The sequence below is a fragment of the Benincasa hispida genome, chromosome 5, assembly GCF_009727055.1.
Source record: "Benincasa hispida cultivar B227 chromosome 5, ASM972705v1, whole genome shotgun sequence".
Classification (NCBI taxonomy): Eukaryota; Viridiplantae; Streptophyta; class Magnoliopsida; order Cucurbitales; family Cucurbitaceae; genus Benincasa; species Benincasa hispida.
This window is the reverse complement of record NC_052353.1, coordinates 15,842,192-15,869,679: the sequence shown is the minus strand read 5'-3', so window position 1 is coordinate 15,869,679 and position 27,488 is coordinate 15,842,192. Positions and strand designations below refer to the sequence as shown.

The 27,488-nt window shown below is 33.4% G+C and overlaps 1 protein-coding gene and 1 non-coding gene across 2 annotated transcripts; one reads left to right on the top strand and one right to left on the bottom strand.

Annotated features, from left to right (window-relative positions):
- The first annotated feature begins 2,844 nt into the window (after window positions 1–2,844).
- TRNAE-CUC lies at window positions 2,845–2,917 on the top strand. The gene has a single exon. It is a non-coding gene; the product is annotated as a tRNA-Glu (tRNA).
- A 2,952-nt stretch (window positions 2,918–5,869) lies between these two features.
- LOC120078721 (ras-related protein RABD2c) lies at window positions 5,870–9,119 on the bottom strand. Its single transcript, XM_039033025.1, has 8 exons — window positions 8,959–9,119; window positions 8,302–8,374; window positions 7,608–7,655; window positions 7,472–7,519; window positions 7,210–7,281; window positions 6,957–7,112; window positions 6,762–6,865; window positions 5,870–6,228 (listed from the first exon to the last, which is right to left on the bottom strand). The coding sequence occupies exons 1-8, from the start codon at window positions 8,970–8,972 to the stop codon at window positions 6,135–6,137; spliced, it is 609 nt and encodes a 202-aa protein (XP_038888953.1). The 5' UTR covers window positions 8,973–9,119; the 3' UTR covers window positions 5,870–6,134.
- Between the last annotated feature and the right edge of the window lie 18,369 nt (window positions 9,120–27,488).

Sequence of the window (27,488 nt, the reverse complement as noted above, 5' to 3'; positions counted from 1 at the left end):
TACAATTGGTTTGTGTATCTTCGGGTTACACATTATAACTGATGTATGTTCCTTCGGGTTCATGTTTACGATTGATTTGTGTACCTTCGGGTTACACATTATGGTTGACGCGTATTCCTTTGAAATCCCGTTTATAGCTAATAGGTGACCCTTCGAGATCACTATGACTAATATGAAATGGGTGTACATCGGTGCCTAGATAAGTTAGCTGACAGGTAACCTAGAGGGCCCAATAGTGGGTCACTTGCTATACTCATCCTTTCTTCTTTTATGTATTTCAGGCAACAACATGAATGGACCAGTGAGGATGGAAGGGACCCGAGATAGAACCATACGGGGACAATAGAAAACGTTTCCGCACAGTTCATATTTTGTTTCATATATTTTAGTCAGATGTCTTATTTTTATTTTATCTAAGTTTGACATGTTTTTATGGATTTGTTTTTGGATTATTATTACTATTTTTTCTTTCTTTATAAATGTTTTATTTGGGATGCCGACTAAATATTTTGATTTTTGGGTTATTATTGAATTAACATTTCAATTTAAAATGGTCTTTTTATGTTTTCACCAAATTAAAGTTATGACGGTCAAAATGTTGAAATAAGAATGTGTATTATGTCATAATGGTCCATGTTTGAGTACTCGAAGGGTTGGTTATTACATAATTAGTAGATTAAAAGAGAAGATTTGGAGTTCAAATTTTTAGGAAAGTGTTTGAGATAAGATACGACTTATAGATATATAATCGCGGCCAATGTAGAATACAAAATGTCCGATGAAAGACACATAAACATAATAATCATAAGATATTTACCATATTTATATTTGCATGCTTTAGATATTAATACGTTATATTAGCATGCCTTATATATCTAAGAATAATCATGTATATTGTAAGGTGATAATGATATTACTTTATCATGTTTTTAGGCTTTAAATATCTAAGGGTTTGCATGCGTCTATATTTAACGGAAGGATATCATATAAAGTGAGTTTCAAAAACTAAAATCATATTGTTGTAGAGATGATATGGTGAACAAAAAGATGAATATTCACAATTTTTTTTTTTTTTTTTGTTGTAGAGACAATATGATGAACAAAAAGATGAATATTTACAAGTTTTTTTTTATTTCTCTCACTACAATGGTTGTATTTTTCCTTTTTGTTTACTCTTATAAGTCGTGCTTCATCTTTTACTCATTTTTAAAATAGTTCTTTCATTTTAATGAAAATCTAACTTTTATTTTAATTTGATGTAGATGTGGAAGTGAGGTAGGACATTCACAAGCAATATTTTATGATTCAATTTGGTCGGGTACTAACCCTTCTGAAAATGAACAATCCCAAAATTTGTGTTTTCGAAGAAGATTTGGAAATGGAAGATGCTCTGAAGATTAAAAAAAACAAAAAAAAAAAACATTATTTTTGTAGCCCTTTAGAATTATTGAAAACATCCATATTCTTCTTAGTAATGTTATTATACATGATTAATCATGTATAATAAAAATGACTGAAATATGGCCCTTTCTCCACACACAATGCATGGAATATTCATCATGACTAAAAAGAAACGTGGAATAATAATAGTGAGTAATGGATTTTCTATATATGTATCAATTTATCATTCTAAAATTTTATGAACAATAATTTTATTTATTTATTTATTTAGAATAAATATACTCATCACTAATATTTTGATGTAATTTTACCGCAATAGACTACTATTACGAAAATTTTATTATATCATATAAATATTTTGATTCATTTTATTATATTTGAATATAACCTTTAATTTCACCTCAATATATTTAAAATTCTCAGTCAAGCAATTCAACCAAAATTTGGTTGATGAAAGGTTAATTTAAAATAATGTGTACTATTATATACATTTGGACTGAGAGCTTTAACATTTGATGAAGTAAAAGTATTACAAATTACAAATTGAACTCCTTTATTCAAAGGAGGTTTTATTTTAAAATTGAAATGGATTTAATTCTTAAACTACAATTTTTTTTTTTTGGTTATATGCAAAGATAAATCTCTTGACACCATGATTTTCAACTTTTAAGTGACAAGATCATTAAAATGTCAATAGATCACCTAATGCTTGCTAATTTCATTGGTAAAAATTGGATCTGCAAATGAAATGTCACCATTAGACATCATGACGGTACACAAAGAAAGACTACATTTTAAGAGGTCATGTTGAAACGTTTTTTAAGATTGAGACAAGTAAATCATGTATTTTGCTCTCACTGTATTTTTTGAACCTATCCTAATGCACTTTCCAAAACATGATTTTCATCATGTTGGAACACAAAAAAATAGAACTCTAGATCTCTTCTATTACTCTCCAATATTCTTTCTTTTTCCTCTATCACCCGAGGGAGAGAATCGCAAAAATTTACTGATTTTCTTCATTTTAATCTTGTGGGTATTGTTTCCATAAGGAAATTTTTTAATTTCAACTTTAGTTCTCCTAGTTGTTTTTGGATCTTCTCTTATTTTTAATATATGTGGGGTTTTTTTTTTCAATTGTTCACAAATTTCATTAGAAACAAACGTTAGAAATGACTTCTTAACATAGAACCTCATCCAAAGACAAGATTACGACGAGATTTGGGCGTTACAATACCGAATACATTAAATCAATTTTTTTAAAATTCATGCCCTGTTTTTAGTTTTCTGCCACTAAAATATCCCATGAAAAACGTTCTTACTTTTATTCTAAACGACATGTATTTTTTAATTTACAAAAAAGAACTTGCATTTGTGAAAAAAGAAAAAAAACAAACTTAATTATGAAATGATAGATATTTAAGAATATCTGCAAATAAAAGATCCGTTGTAGTCTAGTTGGTTAGGATATTCGGCTCTCACCCGAAAGACCCGGGTTCAAGTCCCGGCAACGGAATTGTTTTTTTTATATGTATTTTTTATTTTATTGATTTTTTTTTAGAGTCTTTTCATTAAGGTTCTTTTATTTTCAAAGTTCAACGCGATTACAAATAATCAACTTTAATATATTGCTCATATAATGTAACGCTATATAATTAATGTTTTGTATTGAAAAAAAAACATTTAATCCTAGATTCTATAGAAATAAGAAATAAATAAAGAAATTATTGTTTAAATCAAAATTAGAACTATGTTGAGCTTTTGTTTAGACAAAACTCAAATTTTTTCCTTAATTATCAATTAGAACCTCAAATAAATAGCGGTAATAATTGATCTATGAACTCTTAACTATTTGATTCATTGATAGCTCTCAAAAGAGCTATTTTTATATTCTTAATTTTCTTTGCTTGTTACATTAAAAGTGTTTAAATTTCTATTTTTGTAGGAATTGAGCAAATCATGTATTTCGGAGTGTTAAGGATCATTAGGAGTTGATTTGGAGTTATTGGAAGTGAAATCGAGCACCTAGAGTTTCAAAGACGCAAAATTACGAAAATATCCCTAAGCTAGTGTAGGGGTATTACACCTTACATTGTGTGCTACACCTGAAGGTAGAGAGCGCAGCGATGCTCGGATTTTGACGGAACAACAAAGCACCCGCGTACATGCAAGCGCAGTGAGCGAGTGCTGCGACATTCGAGACTTGCACTTCAACAATAGCCTAGAGCACAGCTACGCTCCCCGTCAGTGGCAGCGACGCTCCCTTAATGACTACGTATAATCTTCTTTTTCTAAGGTTTTTGATGTGAGATTTGATGGAGGATAAAGTAGAATCCCAAATATCTCTTTTCTCCCTCTATTTTCCAGCATCTTTAGGATAGATTTTAGTCTCTTTTGGGTTGTAATTATGGATTGAAGCTCTCTCCCATACTCTTTGTCTATGGATTGTAGAGGTGTGTAATTTTATTTAATTTTGATAGCAAGACTTATGTATTTTTCTTGAGAGTTTTGTGGTTGGACTAAATGTGTATTAATTTCTGCTTTCTTTCAACCTATTTTAATTTCTAAATGCATGTTTATGAGTTGGCTATTCCCTTATATGCATGTGTTGCCCTTGCTATTGATTTGTAGCTTCGTCATGTTCGCATTCAAATGACTAGCTCAATCATCTAAGTAGCAATTAGTTAATCATGTATTTTATGACTATCCTAGAATGCATGTATAGTAGTTTAAAGATCAATTTGATTTATCAGTTAGGCTATCTAATTGGTTTAATTAGACAATAGAATCCTAAAGTTTAATGCATATGTTCTTAATTCTATATGGATGCTATTGGATCCAATAGACTTAGGGCGTGTAGTTTAACTAAGGCTTGACTTAAGACTTTAATTATTAATTAGGGTGCTTAGTTTAATCGAACAATTCGACTGCTTTAGCATCGTTGAGTGAGGTTAAGCTAACTAAGTTGTTGTATACGCATAAATCAGATGCATCTTTAATTAGCAGAAATCGATGATTGAAATTGCATAGGATTTCTTTTCCTCTCAAAACTAGATAAACCCAATCTTAGATTACATTTACCCATTACCTTTATTTTCTTGCACACTTATCACACTATCCATACTAGACCTCTCACCCCTCCCATTTACCCCTCTAGTTATGCTAGCGCTTCCATACAAATCAATCCGGGCTTGTTGCTACGTCATCATAATAATAGTAGTAAGATTCAATATTATAAATTTTATTTGAATTTTAGTTTTATGTGAGCGACGGTAAAACACTTAGATCATTCTTACATTTCTCTTTAATTTACATTAATCTTTGTCTTAAGAAGTATTATACATGTGGAGAGTCCTATAATGCCTAAGTAAATTCACTTTAAAAAGTTCAAATTTATGCAATTAATTGCTTAGATTTTAGTTTCAAAAAAAAAAATTAAATTTTACTCTTAACAATTTAAACCATAAACTTTTATGAGTGAACTTACACATTTCTTAAAAAAAAATATAACTCATTTTAATTGAACTTCTAAATTATCAATATTATCTTTAGAAATCAACTATACATTAAGTTTTATACACATGTAGACTCCTAATAAACATTAGAATTGATGTATGAAAAATCTTAAATATAAATCTAAATTATTCGCTTGGAATTTAAATGATAAAATGATGATCTAACACAACGTTTATCCTATAAATTGATATTATCCTTCAATTCTTTTCCCTTCATTATAAAGAAACAATTCAACCTTAAGCAAGAGAAAAAAAGGTCCATATTGGATTAAATCCTATAAATCATGATTTGCATTCTATTTCCTAGAAAACTAGGAAAGATTAAAAGATCCATTAAAGCAAGATTATGCCCCTTTGTCTAATACTGATGAATAAAATAATCCACACACTTATTTCTTTTAGTAAAACGACAGACAGCCAGATACATACAATTGTTGAAAAACAATGAGACAAATACAGCCATTCTGCACAACTAGAGCTAAAAAAGCTACAATATGCTTACATGAGTGGAAAATTCTGTAATTTTTCATTTTTTCCATGAGAGATATCTGCAGGATTCAAATGTTAAAATTAGGTTTGTTCCATAACAGACGAAACAATTAGTTTAGCCAAATGAAGTTAAAAATTCTGAGCTTCGACTGGTGTTAGCTGAGTAGATGATAAGATGATGACCTTGACACTCATAAAGTACATTAACAATAACACTCAAAACAGCATTTTCCCACCACACAATCAAGAAAGGAAAAGGCACTTAGACAAAGCTAAAAACACCTTTTATCTTCCTAAAAGTTAATCTAAACTCAGTCTTAATGCCTATTACACCAAATCATACTAATTGAAGGAAGGAAAGAAAGAGCTACATCATCTAATGGAAGTCTGAAATTGCAACAATACTCAAAAGAAATAAGAATGAGATATATTATTATGAATGAATGAATGAATAATAAAGAAAATGATGCAAATACTCTACTGTTCATTGATATCTAAATTTTACAACTGAATAATGTTGATCCAGAAACAAATATATTGGAAAGAATGGTAGAGTTAACAAAGTTCTGACGACAAAAGTCCGAGAGAATAAAAGGCAAATCATGACGGACGAATCTTTCCATACGAAAAGCAATAGAGATAGGGAGAGAGACGACTAGTTTTACATGTCATGGTCCATACATAATCACCATCACCATCAGTCAACCATTCAATAAGAGGCATGCATCTTTAAGAGGAGCAGCAACCAGATTTCTGATTCACAGGTTGTCCTCGAATATTCACTGTCGGTGGCCTTGCATTGTTCATCGGTTGTGTTGCCATCCTATAGAAATGAACCCGAAACAAGCAAATCAAGTAAAGAAGGGAGCTTGCTGTTTCATGTAAATGGAACACAAGATTGCACCAATCTATAGACAAATAAATAAAAGACAGCTAATGAATCTAGCCGCCTAAAAGTCGAATGGAGCTACTGTGAAGTCAGTGAAGAATGGAGGTAGAATGCTTAGAAGTCGTCAAGACCTTACGGGTGGTTAACCAATCCCCATTTTCTACCTCTCCATGATGACTACTGACAGATCATAGTGCTAAGAAGGTAGGTTTATCCAAGCTTGGATCGAGAACTAATCACACCAGCTTAGTTTAGAGATCATAGGTGCGACTTAAAAGGAATAGCTCCAACACTTTGCGTAAGCTAAGTAGGACACTCATGAATATTATAATAGTAATTTAAAAGGAAAAAAGAAGAGAGAGAGAGAGTGTAAGCTTGCGGACTGTCTCTACCCTGATTCGGTAAAATGAAGAACTGAGAGACTGCCACAAAGTTGAAGTAATCAGAACAGTTGCTAGTGTTCATACCTGTTCTTTATTTCAGCAGCCATGGCCATGAAAGCCTCTTCCACATTGGTGGCACTTTTAGCACTTGTTTCCATGAATGGAATCCCAATTTCATCCGCAAAAGCCTTTGGAAAATTATTGTTACAAATTTTAGTCTTGAAATTCATATTAAAAATCCAAATTCATAATTTACAGACGCCCAAGTAATATTCCTACCTTGGCTGTCTCATAAGAAACGACCTTATTTGCAGTGAGATCACATTTATTACCAACCAGAAGCTTGTTCACATTTTCACTTGCATATCGGTCTATTTCATTCAACCATTGCTTAACATTATTGAAGCTCTCCTGATCTGTAACGTCATACACGACCTACAAGGCAGAACAATGTATGCAAGCAGACTTCACTTTTAGAAGATGGAGAAGGGCAGGAAAAGAAAATGAACAATGAAGAGAATGTAGCAATTACAATTATTCCATGAGCTCCACGGTAGTAGCTGCTAGTAATTGTTCTAAAACGTTCTTGACCGGCAGTGTCCCACTACAGTTAATAGTGAGAATTACCAATTAGCAGCAAAGACTAAAAATCCACTGAAAGCTTCTTAAACAAGCAATAAATTTTATTTAACCAACAGAAGATCATGCTTCCAGACTAGAATTTTTAAGTCACTGGAGTAACTTATCCTCTAGGCTTAGAATAAAGCAAGAACAATTGAGAAACTCAAACTTACAATTTGAAGTTTAATTGTCTTTCCATCTTGTTCCACAGTACGGATTTTCTACAAGTAATAATGTATTTCAAGAATTAGAGCTGAAAAGTTCATGTAGTCATTATCAGTAAAGAAAACCAAACATGTGGAAGCTTACAAAGTCAACTCCAATGGTGCTAATGTAGCTATCCAGATATGAATCATCCTGATTTGAAAAACAGAAGGAATTAGTTAAGGAACAAGGGCATTTAAGATACACATAATCCACAACTGCCTTCGCAGTTCGCATGAACTCAATAAATGCCAATCAGCAGTGACACAAAATCCTCAACCGATACAAAAGTCATGGGATTCACTATTACACATCGCGAGAATTTCTGTAAATATATAAAGATAATAAATCACTGTGAACAATTTATTTAGTTGTGCCAACAAATACAGTTGTTCAGAAGATCATTTGGTGACCGAAACTTATATATACATTGTCCAGCATGATCAATATCTCTGCCCACCTCGAAAGGAAAGGAACAAAGAAATTCTGTTGGACATATAAAAAAGTGAGACAACAAATGGATGAGGCGTTAACTACTGGGAAAAGTTCTCATATTTTAGCAGAAGGCGAACTGTGGATGAAACTCATCAAAAAAACACGCAGTTTTCAGCGCATAAGTAGGCATATTAGCCACAGAAATTGTTCTTTATTAATTTGGTATGACGAAGTCACGAAGATATATGTATTAACTAAAGCTACGTCAACTATTTCAACAGCCAACAGATAAGAATGAAAAGGTTGGAAAAAAGGTTGGGGAGAAAAAAAAATTATGGGGAGAGAATTAATCCTGACAACTTACAGCAAACCTCAGTAGAAGACAAGATTTTCCAACTCCGGAGTCTCCGATAAGCAGAAGCTTAAACAAATAGTCGCTGCAGATACAAGAAAAAAGGAGTGAAAAATTGCACCGAATTCGCCACTATTAAAAAGAACGAACTACTTAATATTTGACAACTCCTACAACGAGAGAGGAATAAATTCTTCGAGGATTCAAAAATTATATAGCACCGAGCAATTAAATTTAAGAAATTAACGAAATAACTACAGACAAAATAAAAACCAAACGAGTCAAGGCCCTTCAGAAATTCAAGCTCATATCACAAGTTGATCATCAAAATAAACCAAATTCACATTCAAACACCTTCAATCATTACAAGAAGAAACATGAAATTCAAAGGGTCGCCAAATAAATTGAGATCTCAATTGGATCACCCAGATTTCAACCAAATCATAACAAACAGAATCACAATCTCAAAATCCTCGATTAATTCAACCATCCAACATAAAAACATCTCTCTAAAAAAGAAACTTCCATCCTTCGCATCGACCAGATCTAACCCAATTCATCAAAAACGACAACAAAACAAGGGCTTCCAATCGAAGAATTCAACTCAAAGAAACGCAAGCGTAAAAAAACAAAAACCAAAAAACAACGAAAAGAAGAAATCGAGCTTACTATTCCGGATTCATGGCTAATTAGATGGCGAAGTTAAGTATACGAGGAGAGATCGATGCGATGAGAGGACCTGCCGGCAAAAACTTGACCGGAAGAAGATCGGTCGCCGGAGAAGAGGAGAGAGAAAGAGAGAGAAGGAGAAATCGAAGAAATGAGGAGAAGGGGAGAGGGGCGCGTGGTTTATAAAGGCCCGAAAATGTCGTGAAGTATGTGAACCTGGCTAATACGACGGATGACGTGGCAACACATAGTAATTGCCACGTGTCTTTTGTGTAAATTTATTATCTTTTGTTTCGTTGTATTGTTTGGGAGAACAGTAACATGCCTCGTCGAAAAAGGAACTTTCTGTTTTTTTTTTCCATTTTAATTTTGGTATTATAGAAACGACGTCGTTTAGGTGGGGAAAATTGTTAGCTAAAATACAAACTTGGTTTTTGAGATTTTTTAGTTTATTTTTAATGCATAATTAAGTTTCATTTTCGTTAAAAATTGTTCAACTATATTCATGTTATTGAGCATTGTGTTTCATATTTCATTGAACTTTAAAATATATTCTATAAATTTCTAAGATCTTATTTTTTAAAAAAATGGTTTTTGAAAATTATTTTAAACACTATTTTTATCTTTAATTTTTTTTATGTCATCCACTTTCTAATAATGTTTACAAAAATCAAATCAAGTTTGAAAATATTTCTTTCGAGTTAAGATCCCAAATTATCTCATCTTTTTTCATTGATCCTACCTTGGGGCATACTGAGGGTTATCCTCGACATCTAAAGTTATGAAGTTCTCCTTAATCACTATGTCTTTGCAATGCCTTTATCATCCAAAGAGCCTTTATTCTTTTGTTTTTGAAGCATTCATTAACCCCAAACAAGAGACTCTAATTATACTCTTGACGAGCAATCCAATGATCTCTATCAATCAATGTAATGTTTAATTGCACTCCTAGCTCTTCATCTGTAACCTTTTAGAAATTTGTCTTTACTCGACATCAGGCTTCTCCAAGTGTGTGAAGGGTTGTTGCCCATCTAGACCATGAGAAAGTCTCCATCTTCGATATGTTTACCCTAAGCTTCTAGCCAAAAGACTATTCTAGTTATTGATGATGCGTCAATTTATCTGGGCAAGTATGATTTGGTTAAATTTAAAGAGATCCATGAATCTAGAGATGTCGACATTCTTCGCTGGAAATTTGCAGGAATTGGGTTTTCCATGAAAAATATACCTTTTTTTTTTATTCATTCTTCTTTTTTTAAGCAAACTTTCACTTATAAATTTTTTAGGTCTTTAAACGGACCATTTTCAATACAATTTCCCTTTAATTAAAACATTATAAGATTTTCTAACAAAAACAATAATATTCTAAATGCAAAGATATAATTAAAATAATCTAAAAAATATATATTGAAATGTTAAATCTCCATCCTTTTTAAATTTTAAAATTTAAATATTGCAACATTATAAATTTTCCAACTTAAGTATAATTACAACATTCATGGTTTAGGGGTTAGGAATTAGAAGTGTTCATTTCAAGGTTTATATATGTTGTTTTTTTGGCTCTTAATTTTAATTAATTAATTAATATTTTAATAATAACAAACGCGAATTAACTTAATAATAATTTGAGGTTTTTGAGGTGGTCATAAAAAATGATTCCAATACAATTTCAATAACTCAAACGAAGAAGATATTTCATATTGTGAGGATTGATTCGTTGAGTGCTACAATTATAAATCTACTCTATTGTGAAAGTTGTTTGTTCTTTAAACTAATGGTTCATATTTATTTATTTAGGTTGATAGAATTGTTCTTTACACATCCATTACCAATCTTGTTATTATAATTAAATAGGATGTTTTGAAATATTATTGTCAATTTCTTGTTTAAAGTGAATTTATTTGCATAAAATTTTTATTTAAATTACTTGCTAGTAAAAATGTGTTAATTTGTTTAATTGGACGTACAATAGAATTTTTTTTTTAATTAATTTGATTAAACCTATTTACTCACTTTAGGGTTGTCATACCAATCTCTCTCTCTATATATATATTGTTGGGGTTGATGCCCTAAATCTCGTGGTCTTTAGTTTGTAAATTGTCTTTGTACAAATATATTATTTATTTAATAAAATAAGTGTTATTTTATTTGGCATTTAGTTGCATTATCCCAAAACCAATATACTAATATCCAAGGTTATTCGATGTTAGCTTAAACATGTATGTGTAGACATACAAGTGGATCATGTTTAAGTAATAACTTGAATGGTCTGTAGTAGATGGACAGTATTGGTTACCTTATCTTGGTGACACTACGGATATGACCCACTTTGTAAATGTTATAATTGTTGTAAAGCATTACAAATGATATGATCCTGATCATTTGTGTAGAGACATGCAAGCGGGGGTATCGTATACAAAGAGCTTCTATAAGTCTGAACCACGAATTGAATAGTCTCTCTTTATAACACCATTGCTAAAAGAGACATACATTTTACCAGGATGACCATAGGTGAATTAACCTTAATCCTGAGTGAGTTATGAACTCTTCCTATGAGGGCGGTCCTTTGATCTACATGGGTGAGAGTGGCTAGATTCGTTGACTCAATATGCCTACCATTTTGAGGATTCGTCTGATTGGGGAGCTAGAAACACAGCTATATAAGAAGGAATTCACTCATTCCTATTGTTAGGGTAAGTAGATAAATTGCTCCTTTAAGGGTTGATGATGAGAATCAAGGTATTCTGCACATTCCGGTTGGACCAATTACAAGATCCAAGGAAACAAAGATTCAACAATCATTTATTCTTCATGTACAAGATTGGAGGGTCGGTTCATCCTCTATTTCATGTGGAAAATGTTGATCCAATAGACGAATGGCCATTTGGAGTATTAAAGATCAATATTTGCTTGGATGGTGTGGAATATGGAGTAGACATTAAGTTTTCATGAGTTCAAGCACTTTGACAAATTTTTATATTAAATTCACAAACATGTTATTGTAATTTCAGCTTTAATTTTATTTCTATGACTAGTCAAAGATTGAGGCTATCATTAATGATGTTACATTAAAGATGGTGATTGGAAGATGGAGAACTCTTTTAATGTTTTATCTTGACTTTCTCTACTTTACATTAAATAGGCTTAGAATCTCTACAAGGCTATATAAAGTCTTCTCTCCATCCACTAAAGACCCAACTATACTTATAAGCAATTTGTGAAGGGTCAATGCATTGTTGATTAGTAATATCCAATGGACACAGAAATATATTTATAGTACAAAGAGTGTAGTTGTCAGTCTTTAGTGGAGTGTCCAATAGTTAATGAAGGTTGATTAATTTAATTAAAAAGTTTAATTAATTAATCAAGTATCATTAGAGCTTCAATTTATAAATCCATAAGGTGCCCTTGTTAACTCAATAAGGATTAATGAGAATCAAATTAATTTTGGAAATTAATTTGAATATTGTTCAAGTTAACTAATGGAAATTAATTGAATATGATACAATCAATATAATGTATATGATGCATTAGAATATAAAGGTTATATGAGAGAATAATAAACTATAGGTTATATTATATGTGATATAATGTAAACCATAGGTTATATGTTATATGTGATATAATATATGGTTTAATATGATATATATTAAATTAATTAATATATATTATTAAAAACTCAATTTTGAATTTTGAAAATTAAAAAAAGGGGAAGGAGTTATCAACCCCTCTTTCTCTCATATATGTGAAACACAGATGGTGTGGAGGTTCAGTTTTTATGATTATCTTTTTCATCCTACTTCCTCTATCTGTGTAATTTTCTCAAAAAAGAAATTCCTTCCTTTACCAAAATTAATACTCAGAAGCTCACATCTCTCTGTTGATTCTCATCTTGAGAATAACTCGGGTTCACTTATGTGGTGTCTCCTTATTGTCGTTCACTGGGTTCATGTTGTTGTGTGAGGGAGGAGAAGAAGGTTAGACCTGTTCGTGACCTTGGCTGTGGAGAGGATACATGAAGAGTTTAGTACTTCAAGGGTGAGTTTATATTTTCCATTTCGTCTCTATATTATTTCAGTAGAAACATGCTTAAGAATAAACTGGTTTGTTCTGTTAGTTTCCATCCTCTGCATTGTAATGTTATGTAAAACGAAATTAGAGACATAATGCATTCAATTGCTTTCGCTTCAGGGAATTTAAATCTCTTCAATTAGTATTAGAATTAGGTTGTGTCTTTGATTTTTGTTTTCAAACCTCAACTCAAAGTTTTTGGTGGCTGTTCATGACGCATTATGAATATATGTTGGTTTTGGCACTTGGATGTTTCAAAAATTGGCTTAGCTTTACTGCTTTATTCAGTCGATTTGTAAGGGTTCGATTTATTTTTTGGCATTTTATTCTTGAAATCGAGTGTATAAGTTCACGTCACTCATGGTAAAGAGTTTACAAAGATTCAAGCTTCAATTTAGAGAAGTTTGGAGCAAGAACATAGCAAAATGGATGAAGGATCGAAGCAAAGGAAGCATTATGCCCTAAAACGTAACATACAAGGTAGTGACATTGTGCATTATGCTGTAAGACAAAATGTCCAATGTAGCTACGCTCAGCAGCAACATTGTGGCACTGATGTAGAGCGTAGAGACGCTGCATGCAATGTAAGGCTATGTTGTGACAACTCAAAAACCAGTGTAGCAATGCTACATACAACGTAGGGCTATGTTGCGGCAAAGCAAAAGCCAGCATAATGACACTAGTGCAAGCGTCGTTACGCTCCGAGGACAGTCCGCTCGCGCATCAGATGGCTTATAGATCGTGGCTTCGAGTCTTCTAGCATGCAGTAGAAGACTGTTTTGCTTTATTTAATTATTAATTTGTGATAATTAATTTATTTATTTATTTGTATTTTCATTAATTAAACTAATATAAAAGTTACACTAATTTAATTAATGTTTAGGATGTCAATTTCTAATCAAATTTTTTTTGTTATTTTATACATGTGATGTATAATTTATCTAATTATATAACATATTATATGTCATATAGTATAAAAATCCCACCACATGATAAGCATTATTTCATGCATCAATGTTAATATAAGTGTTATATTATATAGTTGCATGATTTTATTAAGCATGCTCGTGAATCATATATGATTGCATGCATTAATAACATGTCCATGCATCATATTATATTATAATTGTTATAATATATAGTTTGGATGAATGGATATGTATGTTTTCATTACTTTATAATATAATTGTTATGTTATGTAATGAAAATAAATATGCATGAAGCATGACACTACTTTAGAAAAATATAATCATTATATTCTTAAGTATGCCATTAGATGCATGTACAGGTTTTAATTATTTCATTAATGTTTATAAATGTTATAAATTAATGAAATTAGAATTCAAATCTATAATCAAGAGTTGCATGCAAACATAGGTTAAATTAACCTAGACCTATGTTAACAATATTTCTAACGAGATTAGAAATAGGTTTAATCTTTTATTTTCCTTTCAATAGGATTAAATTGGTTTCAAGTAAAAGATTAAATTTATAACATAATTATCTACAAGTGACCTTTGTCTAAGGAAGATTTTGTTTAGGCTGGGGTATTTAAGTTGACGAAAATGAAATACCTTTACCTGGGAACCGACTTGGAAGGTGAATTAGACAATTATATTACAAGTATGCAATGAATGGTTAAGGTTTATTAAATTATTTAATGAACAAGACTTATAATTGTTAAACTATCCAATATAAGAGTTATATTAGGCCAAGTTAACAATCACTTAGTTAAATTATTAACCAAAATTTTCTAAGTTAACAAATCATATGTTTAAAACACTGAGTGGGAGGAAAATGATGTATATATGTCACCTCACAAGCTTACCTCTTTCACTTAAAAAGAGGTGCGAGGATGGCATATACCACTCTTGTGTGACACATACAGTCCACTTTAACTTGTTTTGCTTACTAATCTCATAGTCAAGTAATTAAAAACAACAACTCTTTGGCTTAACTTATTTTATTACATACCAAATAATGTTTATACAACTTAACAACACAAACTCTTAATTATAGAAACTTGTAACAATAAATTTAAGTCTGAAAGTGTGGCTGCAGTGTGGCAGACTTTGACTTCAGCAGCACCCTGAAACTCCTCTTTTTCACTACTTGGGAAGAAAAACACAAGAGAAAAGAATGAGCTCCAAGGAGCCCAATGAGTAGTAAGCATCTTACTCTTACAGGGTCTTTTTCAACCCTTCAGAGCTGACAGCTCAATCAGCATATCAATATGTGAGTTTGATACTGTACCTCAATCTTGAGCAATTCAGCTCCCTACTGTACCTATACTCACGGTAAGTAATTAAACATATCTCTTTATACCTCTATGTGCACATAGGTCCACCTCTTAAGGGCTCAGCAACAAGATCCATCGGTTCCCTGACCATCGCACGCGAGGTTTCTTTTCACAAGCTCAGGAATTAAGACTTATGGCCATCTGACCATCCCGTGATATTCCATAAAAAAAAAAAACTCAAGATTTAGGTCTTATGGCCCCCTAACCATCCCATTGTTGGAGCTAGCATGTAATTAATGCAAGTAATCAGGATCATTAAGCACTCTAGTTCATCAATTTTAGCAACTAAGAAAGCATGTTCAAGAACTTAAAATAGGGTTTGAAGATATACCTTTGAAGACTTCATCTTCTAATTTGAATTCAGTTTGATTCTTGACTCCAAAATGTTGTAAACCACCACTTGATCTTTTCTACTATTCTCTTGGACCTTAGATTGGGTGGTAGAACCCAAAATGAACTAAAATTTGAGGGAATTTTGTAGAGGAAAACAGTGGTTTTTCAGCTAAAGTTGAAAAACACTTCTTCAACCCTCACCAGCAGAATTCAACTTTGCATGCCTTTCAATCTTAGCTGAATCAATTGACTTTTATTCAGTCTATTTAGTGCCATCAAATTGCATAGAAAAATGACACCAAATCCACAAGGAATGTGGAATTGTGAGTGTTTAAAATGGGATAAACTCACTTACCCAATTTTCATTTTTCAAATTAAAAAACCAATTTTATTTAAAAATGATTAAAATTAATTTATTGACTTTTCATTAAAATTCAATCTTAATTTAATTTTCCAAAAAATTAAATTAATACAAAACTTATTTTCAAATTTTGAATTTTCAAATTTTTTAAATAAGACTAATTAAAATAATTTAATATCCAATATTAAATTATTAAAAAATCAATTCCACAAACATGAATCTCTATTCATGTAATTAATATTTAAATCGTATTTAAATATTATCTAATTATCCAATTTGTTTAGTTTGTCAATTAAACGTTCAATTCGAATTTGAATGTTTCAAATTCTCTCATCACGCTATTCTAAGGTTTAATCCATTTATGAGCTAATAGGGGGACCTGATGGACCTACAGATCATGGGCTCCAACGATCTGAAATTAACTCACTAAACTCTTTAACCCCAACTAATCAACATTCGTTAACTATCGGGTCACTCTACTAAAGCCCAGTAGTTGTATTCCTTTCACTATAGATATAATTGTGTCCACTTAATATAACCATAATCAGTAAGTCAACCCTTTACAGGTTGTTCATAATAATAACTGGGTCAAGATCTGTTTTACCCCCAAGTTTACATCTTGTTCCTTAAGTCCCATTGATTCTCTAATGAACAATTGATTTTTTATTCAATCACTAAACCAAGTCCCTCTCGGACTAATGAGAGAGTATGGCCCCTCATTCAAGACCCGGAGTCAGCAGTTAAGAGAACAACCTCTCTACTATCCCTAAAAGCGGATAGGAGTGAATTTCATCTTGCACCCTACGTCCCCAACTATCTATCTGATCTTACCCCTGAAATAGGAGGCCTATTGAGCTGGTGTTATTGAGTCAACCATCGCCTATGCAAATCTAAGGATAATCCCGAATAAACAGGAGTTCATAGTTAGCTCAGGATTAATGTCAAGTTACCTAGGTCATCTCTTTAAAATAGTCAGTTTTAAATAGTAAACAGCGTTATAAAGTAAGAGTAACTTATTTCTTGGTCCGATCTTATATAAACTTTTTGCATAGGACACCCCCACTCTCATGTTTCCACATGAACGAATCAGGATCACTTTGTTTGTAGCACTTTACAACAATTGTAACATCTACAAAGTTGGTTGCATCCAATAGTGTCACCCGAACAAGGTACCCAACCTTATCCGTATACTATCAGAATAAGATACTCAGCCTTATCCGTATACTATAGACCATTTTGGCTATTAACTCGAACTTGATCCACTTTTATATCTCCACATAAAGTTCAAGTACTCATGTAATAACTATGGATCTTAGTTTATTGGATTTAGGTTATTACTAAAACGAAATGAGCAATTCAAACATTCAATAACAACTTTATTGAATCAACCTTTAATAACATCTATATTGATTAACAAAATAAGTTTATTGTTTACAAACCACAAGTTTTAGGACATAAAACCTAACACCCATGATATTCCATCAAGGCTCAGGGATTAGGACTTATGGCCCCCTGACCATCTCATGATATTCCATCATAGGCTCAGAAACTAGGACTTATGGCCCCCTAACCATCTCGGGTGGTGTTTTCTTCGCAACTTACTAGTTGTACATATATAGATATACATGAATGGAATTTATCAATAAACATCCAAAGAAATACAACTCAACGTTCACCAACGAGAATTTTCTTTTCCATAGGCTCCTTGGCTTCCTGGTTTCTTCTTGGATCTCAAGCCTTGGATCACCCTAGAACAATTGTGGGCATAGGATAGGCTTTCCTTGGAGTAGTTGGGCGCATGGCAGCTCTCCTCAGGTCAGTTGGATGCATGGTCCACCCTGTTGGACACATGGGTTTCCTTCTCAACTCATTTCAATCTCAGTTGAGCGCATGGTATGTCACCTCAATGCATGGTTAGTGAGGTTGGACGGATGGCATTCACATAATACCTTAAATTCTCTCCAGCTCTTCCCTTTTTAAGTCTTCTTTGGGAAAACTTAAGTTGTGAGGTGAAATGAGGCTTTTCCTTAAGGTATTTATAGGAAAATTCCAACCATCCTTGTCATCCTCTCAACTTCCCTCCACAAGACACCTCCTACTTGCATGAAATCTTACTTGTCACTACCATGCAATGCCAACGCATGGTCTTTTGCCACCACCTACTTGTATGCAAACTTAAGTGCCTTTACTTAGCAATGTCCAACACATACTTTTGAGATGGCCATCCCACATTTTGCATGTTCAACTTTGCTTCCTAGGCTTCTACCACCTACTTGGACTTAGTCAAGATCTCACTCGATTATGCCACATATCTCACCATACTATCAACTTGATCCTTAATGCCTAAGATACACAAGTCAACGCATGGTCCACTAGGTTTGGATGCATGGTTCCCTAACTATGCTACCAACTTATCTCCCTTTCATATCATAGTTTTCTTCCTTGGGTTCATAGCATGGTTATGCGTCCAATATGCTTTTCTTCTAAAATATGTGTCCAACTATATCAAATTAGTTTTTCTTGGTGTAACTATTTTCCAAGGGATTGTCTCATGCTTCTATCTTGCTCTTCATAGACCCAAAATAAAGTCCTTTTATGAGTCTACATGGCCATCTATGCGCCCAACCCTTATGTCCCTAGGGTTTCACCACTTGTTGTGTCATATGTTGTCCAACACTTAGTCAAAATCTCTCCACGAACATCCCTATGCATTCACCCTACTTGTGTAATGCATCCAAATCCTCATAGTATGCACCTAAGTAAGTTCACTCCCATCCTAGTATGCATTCAAATCTTTCTTCACCTCTCATAATGTGTTCAAACTTAAAATGACTTATCCAAGGTTAGACCCCTACTCTTCATATTCCTAGCACTTAGTCAATACTTCACTCTCCTTGACCTACTTATGCCTTAAAGTTCACAGCATAGTTTCTCATGTTCATAACATAGCTCCTCATGCTCACAACATGGTTTCTTATGCTCATATCATAGTTCCTTATGTTCGTAGCATGGTTTCTAAGATGTCTTCTATGCGTCTAAGGTGACTTCTTCATGCGTCCAAGTTGTCCAACTAGGGTTACTTGTGTTGGAGATAATGTCCTAAATCAAGTGTATCTTGTAGTTTGTAAAGACAAAGTATATATCTAATAAAACAAAAGATATTTTATTAATGTTTAGACTGAATTAATTCAATCCAATAAACTAAGATCCAAGGTTATTTTGTGAAGCTTTAACATGTATGTAAAGACATACAGGTGGATCTTGTTTAAGTAACAACCTAAATGGTCTGTAATAGATGGATAAGACTGGGTATCTTATCCTTGTGACACTATGAATATGACCTGCTTTATAGATATTAAAATTGTTATAAAGTGCTATAAATGATCTGATCATGATCATTCATATGGAGACATGTGAGTGGAGGTATTCTATACAAAGAGTTTGTATAAGATCGGACCACAAAATGAATATTCTCTCTATATAACACTGTTGCTAGAAGAGACTTATATTTCACTAGGATGACCATAATGTTGGGGTTGATGCCCTAAACTCTCGTAGGATTCTATAGTTTGTAAACATCTGTATGAACAAACGCTCGTGATGTAATAATATAAGATATTTTCTTCACTGTTGTCTATGAAATATGAGATATTTTATTTGCATTTATCATAAACCAATAAACTAAGATCCCTAGTTGTCGTTGTAACTTAAGCATGTATGTGGAGACATACAAGTGGATCATGCCTTAAGTGATAACCTAAATGGTCTGTAGTATATGGATATAGGAGGGAAACCTTATCTTGGTGATATTACGGATATGGCCTGCTTTGTAGATAGTTACAAGTGTTGTGACGTGCTACAGATGGTCTGATTCTGATCATTCATGTAGAGACATGCGAGTGGGGGTGTCCTATATAAAGAAGTTTGTATAAGACCGGACCACGAAGTGTTTAGTCTCATTATATAACGTCATTCATGACAGAGACTTTCATTTCACTAGAATGACCATAGGTAACATGACCTTAATCCTGAGTGAGTTGGGAACTCCTGCCTATGAGGGCGTTCCTTTGATTTGCATGGGTGCGAGTGGCTAGATTGCCGACTCAAGCCTATCACTTTAGGTATCGTCTGATTGGGGAGTTAGGAACTCAGCTACACAAGATAAAATTCACTATTTCTCTGAAGCAGGGGTAAGTAGATTGTTTGCTCCCTTAAGGGCTGATTCCAGGGCTTGAATGATGTGGCACCACACACCTTCTCATGGCCCAAGAGTTGTCCACTCATAGTAGGACTATGATGTATTGTTCATTAGAGGGATCAATGGTACTTATGGAGTTAGATGTAACTACAAGGGCAAAACAGTAAATTGGCCCAGCTGTACTTACGAGCATCTGTGAAGGGTTATCGTACTATTGACTGGTTATATCCGATGGACACAAAAATATATATGTAGTGAGAAGAGTGCAGCTGTCAGTCTTTAGTGGAGTGCCTGACAGTTAACGGATGGTGGATTTCGTGACTAAAGAGTTTAGTCAGCTATTCACGTACTGTTGGAGTTTCAAGCTACAGGTCCATAAGGTCCCCTTGGTAGCACGATGGACTCAAGTTGAGAATCAATGTTTGGGTCAGTTTGAAGTGTTCAAATTGACAAGAGGGAGTTTCATTATATATTATATAATTAAATTGGTTCAATTATATATGATATAGTTAACATGATGTATGAGATACATTACTTAGAGGAATTTAATATAAATATGATTTATATCAAGTAAAGGGGCAAAGAACTATGGCTTAAATGTTACATATGATGTGATATTAAAACTATAGGTTATAAATATAATATGATAAGTTAGTTACTATATTTATTTATAATTAAAACAATTATGAGATAATTGTGGGTGGTTTCTCCTTTAATTGTGCGTGAAAGTGGGAGGTTGTATTCAGTTTTCATAACTGAAGGTTAAAATAAAAAATGTTTCCATTTTGTAAAGAAATTGCTTCATTAAGTACACTGCTAATCATTTAGCTCACGAGGGACTACACGATAGCCTTCAAGTGTTTGTCTAAAAGAATCGTGTAACATTTTACTAAACAATCAGGTGGCAAGCGAGATTCACTAAACGATCGTGTAAATATCAAACATGTTTTTCTAAATGATCGTGTACCTATTGAGATTTACTAAACGATCAAGCACACAAGTCTATATGATAGATAGTTCATTCTCCCACTTTCTTGGTCGTATAGTGCGATCGTAGTTTCCTCCAACCCTCAACCAAATTCATAACATAGCCCAAACCTCTTGGATTCTCACTCCGAGAATACCAAGGTTACTGAGCGGTGGTGTCCGAGAGGTTACTTGTTCGTAGAGAAGATTATTCGTGATTGACCAGACGATTTGCTAGACGATCATAGCGACAGCAAGACGTGTTGGTCCAAGTCTTCATGAGAGAAAGATTTCTGTAGAAGAAAAGTTCTTCAAAGGTATGTCTCTCGTCCCTTTGTATTTATTTATAAAAGCATGTCGTAATTTATTAGAAGATGCATAACTAGTTTGTATGTTTGTGAATATTTGTAATTCTATCACAATGAATTTGGATCGATCCGTGTTTCCGCTCATGGGTTTTCTTTTATAAGAGTTCCTTCACATAAGTAACTTGACTTTAATCCTGAGTGAGTTGTGAACTCCTGTCTATGAGGGCAATCCTTTGATTTGTATTGATGAAAATGCCCTTATTAACCAACTCGACAAGCCTACCATTTTGGGGACTTGTTTGAGTAGAGAGCTGGGAATACAACTATATAAGATGAAATTCACTCCTTTCCTAACCATAGGGAAAGTATATAAATTGCTCTCTTAATAACCGATTTCGAGTCTTGAAGAGGCCTCAACCTCTCACTGGCCCAAGAGATGTTAGTTTTGTTGGAGTTAGTGCCCTAAATCTTGTAGGGTTCTATAGTTTGTAAACATTGTTGAACAAACTCATTATGTTTTTAATAAAATATTTTGATATTTTATTCATTGTCTATAAAATATATGATATTTTAATTGCATTAACCAGAAACCAATAAACTAATATTTGAGATTATCTTTGTAACTTAAATATGTATGTAGAGACATATAGTTGGATCATGTTTAAGTGATAACCTAAATGGTATGTAGTAGATGGATAAGACTGGGTACTGTTGCGTGGAAAAAGAGAGAGGAAACTAAATGTGTCTTATGTTATGCGTTGATCTCCATGCGTCAATGGTCATGCATTGGACTAGAGAATATACAATATGCGTTTAAGCATGTATGCGATGACCATGCACTCCTGTCTCGCTTTTTTGCCAAGTATAACGAGAATGCAAGTTTCTCGAGATGATCCAAGGTTGAACACAGGGACTTGTAACTCAATAATGTTTATGAAGTAATGCGTTTGAGGTGATGAATAAAATTAAAAAGAGAAAAGTTAAAGGATTATGTGCTACTCCTACTCCTAACTAAACAGATTGAGCAATGGAAGTTTAAATATGAGAATTGGTAGAGATGCAACAGTTGTTAATGCATAATAATATTCATTGTGTTAGGTCACCCGAGTAATCCCAGGTCGCCACACTAACGCATCGCACACCTCTCGATGGCCAGCCACATGCCTATATCTCTATAATGCATGGTTGCGTCAAGCATAAGGTCGTGCCTATCTCTAGGAACAATGCATACTTTGCTTTAGTGTGTTCCACTACTCACCCTCTCAGGTAGTTAGTTGCGGCTAATTAGCTCATAGACAAGCATTGCGACAGCTTATGGACAAGCGTTGCTACCGCCTCACACCAAGCAAAGAAGATTAACTCACTATACTCCCGCAATGCACACCTCTCAATAGGTTGCTACATGCGTCCTATCTCTAGGCTGCACGATTGAGTATGCGACTACCTTTGATAACTAAACGATGATAAAGAAGATGAAGCTGAAGGAAATAATAGATGCATTGATTATAAAATGTATTAATTTCTTAAGCCAAAATGTAATACAATACAGAGATAAGAGGAGAGGTGGAAGGCTAGATGCAAGCAATCTCTTGCTTTTCATCGAAAATGCGTCAAGGTTGCTGGTGGCGCCATAGATGGATGGTGGAGAAGTCTGTCTCAAGCTCTATCTTCGGCATAGCTCCGGTCGTCACTCGGAAGGGTCTATGGAGGTGGAGAATCCTCAAAGAGTGTCTACTTATGCTCTCATCTGTGATTACAAGGATCTGCCTCAAGGCAGAAGCTCAGATGCCTTGAATTTGAGCTCTAAGGCTCTATTTATAGAGCTCAAACGCCAACAGCATTGGTGATCCCACTCTGAATCACTTCCACTTCTGACTCGGTAAGTGAAATGTCAACATCATCTTATCTTTTTTACAATCCCAAGGTATGCATACATGCTTGCTTCTCTTGAAGTATCAACGCATTCCACTTACTTTGCAATTAATCGTCTATCATGGTTATTACTCTGTAGTTTCAGCATTCCATGCGACGAATTGGTCTTCATGAAGACACATGCAATCAACTTTGCGATGGTCTAGGATCAACACATGCGATCGAATCCTGCGATAGCTACAAAAATAGACATTTTGGCGCAGAATAACGCATAATATAGGGTTAGTAGAGATTTTCAGTGCTGATCGATGCAAGCTTACTTTTCACATGAATTCTTAGTATTATCAACGCATATTTTACTTGTTAGCCCTCATAATTTTAAGTAAAAGGCTACAATAGCTTGTATTTCTACAAGCTATTAGGTACCTTATCCCGGTGACACTATGAGTATGGCCCGCTTTATAGGTGTTACAATTGTTGTAAAGTGCTACAAATGACCTGATCCTAATCATTCATGTATAGACATGCGAGTGGGGATATTCTATACAAAGAAGTTTGTATAAGACCAGATCACAAAATGTTTATTCTCATTATATAACACCATTCATAATAGATACTTATATTTCACAAGGATGACCATAGGTAACATGACTTGAATCCTAAGTGAGTTATGAACACTTGCCTATGAGGGCGATCCTTTGATATGTATAGGTGAGAGTGGCCAGATTGCCGACTCAACAAGCCTACCATTTTGAGGATTTGTCTGATTGGGGAGCTAGGAACACAACTACACAAGATGGAATTCACTCCTTTCCCGAGGCAGGAGTAATAGATAAATTGCTCCTTTAAAGGCTAATTCCAAGTCTTGAACAATGTGACACCACACCCTCTCTTGGCTCGAGAAAGGTTTAGTCAAAGTTGGACTATGATCTATTGTTCATAGAGATCAATGGTACTTAAAGAGTTTGATGTAACTATAGGGGAAAATGGTAATTTGGCCTAGGTGTACTTCAGAGCAATTTGTAAAGGGTCATAGTATTGTTGACTGGTTATATCCAATGGACACAAAAATATATCTATAGTGCAAAGAGTGCAACGATTGGTCTTTAGCGGAGTGCCCGACAGTTAACGGATAGTGAATAATGTAATTAAAGAGTTTAATTATTATTCATGTACCGTTGGAGCTTCAAGCTACAGGTCCATGAGGTCTCCTTAGTAACTCAATAGGATTTAGTTGATAATCAATTTTTGGATTAATTTGAATTGTTCAAATTAATAGAGGAATTTAATTATATATGATATAATTAAGTTGTTTCAATTATATTTGATATAATTGTCATAATGTATTTGATACATTATAGCTTAGTAGAAGGAAATAAATATTTGAATGAGATTCAAATATAGTTTGTATGAATTAGATTCATAGTTGTTAAATTTAATATAAATATGATTTATATTAAATGTCATATAATAGAGAAACTAAACTATAGTTTATATTGTATGTGATACAATATTAAAACTATAGGTTATATCTTATATTTGATATAACATATAATTTAATATATATATATATATAATATGATAAGTTAGTTATCATATTTATATTTATATTATTATTGTTTTTTTAATAATAAGGAAGGGAGTTACAACTCCCTTCCCCATCTTTTCTCTCCACCCACATCAGTGAGTGGTGGTTATTTTTTATGGCAAGGAGAATAAAAAAATGTTTTTCTTCTTCTTTTGTGATTGTTGTTATTTGAACAATTGATTGAGAAAGAAAATGACAGAAGTGTTCTATGGCTTTTGTGTTTTGTGTGAGAGTTCTCAATCTTCCTCCTCCACCTTAAGCTTTCCCTCTTAACTAAAATAGTCAGAGCCCACCACTCCTAGATATTCACCTTGAGAATACCAAGGTATCCATTGTGGTAGTGTCCGATTTTTGTTCGTGGTTTATCTTGAAGAAGGTCTTCAAGGAGTTCGTGATTCATTCAGGGGAAAAAGTGAAGAAAAAAGTCTTCAAAGGTGAGGTTTCTTGAAACCTTTTTCTTTTAAAGCATGTTGTAATTTAGTTGTAAATGCATATTTTGTTGTTTGTTCGATCCACTTCCGCTCAATATTTGGTCGATCCACTTCCGCTTAAGATTCTTTCATTAGAACTCCTTCAAGTTTATAGTTGGACTATAAACTGTTGTTCATTAGAGGGATCAGTTGTATTTAAGGAGTTATATAATGACCCGAGTTCAAGAGGGGTACATGAATGAACCGATATCATATCTGAATGAGAGGGATCCTGAGGACATGAAAGTATGGTCAAGAAATACTTAAAAAGAATTGAAAGTTACTACCTATACCAATAAGGTGCACCTTCCTTTTCGGTGGCTCAATCATAAGAACTCCAAAGTTAAGCGTGCTTAGCTTGAAGGAATCCTATGTTGGGTAACCTCTTGGGAGTTTTCCTAGGATGCATGTGAGTGGGGACAAAGCATACTAAGTTATTTGATTAAATTATAACTAGAGTAGGAATAGAAAAGGCTAGGAGAATGGGTCACCCCTTCTTTCTATAAATAGGTCTCCATGGCGCATGTATGTGATATAGTTGAATTGTGAATTTCGTACTACTTCTCTCAAAATCTCTCTTCATTTCTCTACTACTTCTTCTTCCTCTTCCAAGTCTTGGAGACCACACATACAGTTCTTGACATTCTAGAGAATAGCAAGGTTTCATTTACAGTGGTGTCCCTTGATCATTGAAAAGACGTGGAGGAAACCATGAAGAATTTGAAAATCTACAAAGGTAAGTTTTAGCTCTTCCCTCTTTTCTTTTCTTAAATGCATGTTAATCTTGATTGTTTATCCATTTGTTATTATTTTTATATCATATTTTGTTTATGTAGAATAAAAAAACAAAATTGCAAGACGATTACATGCTTCTGCTTGGGATTCGATCCCTTCAACTTGGAGGTCTTCTATGTGTCCAAGTTACCTCCCCTATGCATCCAACACTTAACCATGCTATGAGTTTGGCTTCCTTAACTATGCTACGAGTCTATGCTATGAATTGAACTCTCCCAACTATGCTATGATTTTCTTACCCAACTATGCTTTGACTTTTCCTACTCAATCATGCTATGACTTTTCTTACTCAACTATGCTATGACTTTCTTCTTCAACTATCAATATCAAGGTGAATTAAAGGAAGTATTTATAGTAAGTGGGAGAGAAATGTGCGTCAACGTATCCCGCAGTCTCTATTATTAGTTGACATCATGAGATTTATGTTTGGCCTCGAGGCGCCTTTGATGCATCCCCCTACGGATGGTGTTTGCATGGGTTAATAACAAAGTTAACTCTATAAAAAGATAGGACTATTATTTTTTTTCTCAATATTGTTCTTCCCTACGGCAGAGTAATTTGGGCAAAAATTTTAAATTCCAAAATGACTAGTTATGCTTACAAGAATTCACTAAGGTGGTTAATGAATTTTTGACCAAACTAATGGTAACTAAATATTATAGGAATAAGAGTTATTCTAGTATTATATTTGGTTGAGAATGTCTCAATTCAGTGAATGAGTAACTTACTGCCCTATGGTAGCTTTTATTTTAAATCACTAAAGTATCATTGTAAAAAGAATGATTAGGGTTCATTACTATTTTGCTAAAATATGATTGGATTTGCTTTAAGAGTTATACAAGATTTCCGATATAAATGAATTAATTTGGTTTTAGAAAATATGTCAAGTTCAATTATTTCCTGATTAGCTTCAAAAAAGTTAACTATTAAAAATGATACAACATAGGAAACTTTAATTAATACAAAGTTAGTGGTTAATGATTTAGAATTCGTCTTGTATGAGGAGTGTCCGCAAACTTCTGGTCCAAATGTCAAACGATATGTTCGTAAGGCTTATGACAAGTGAAGGAAGGCTAATTAACAAGCTTGAATCCACATCTTGGCAAGCATACCTAATGTCTTGGCTGAGATGCTTAAGCTTATGCAAACTGCTCATGAGATGATGGGATCTTTGCATAAGGTGCTCAAGCTCATTCACAATGTAAGATTGGAAGAGGGAACATTTTTTCAAGAATAAGTGTTCGATATGATGGTCCATATAATTTTGCT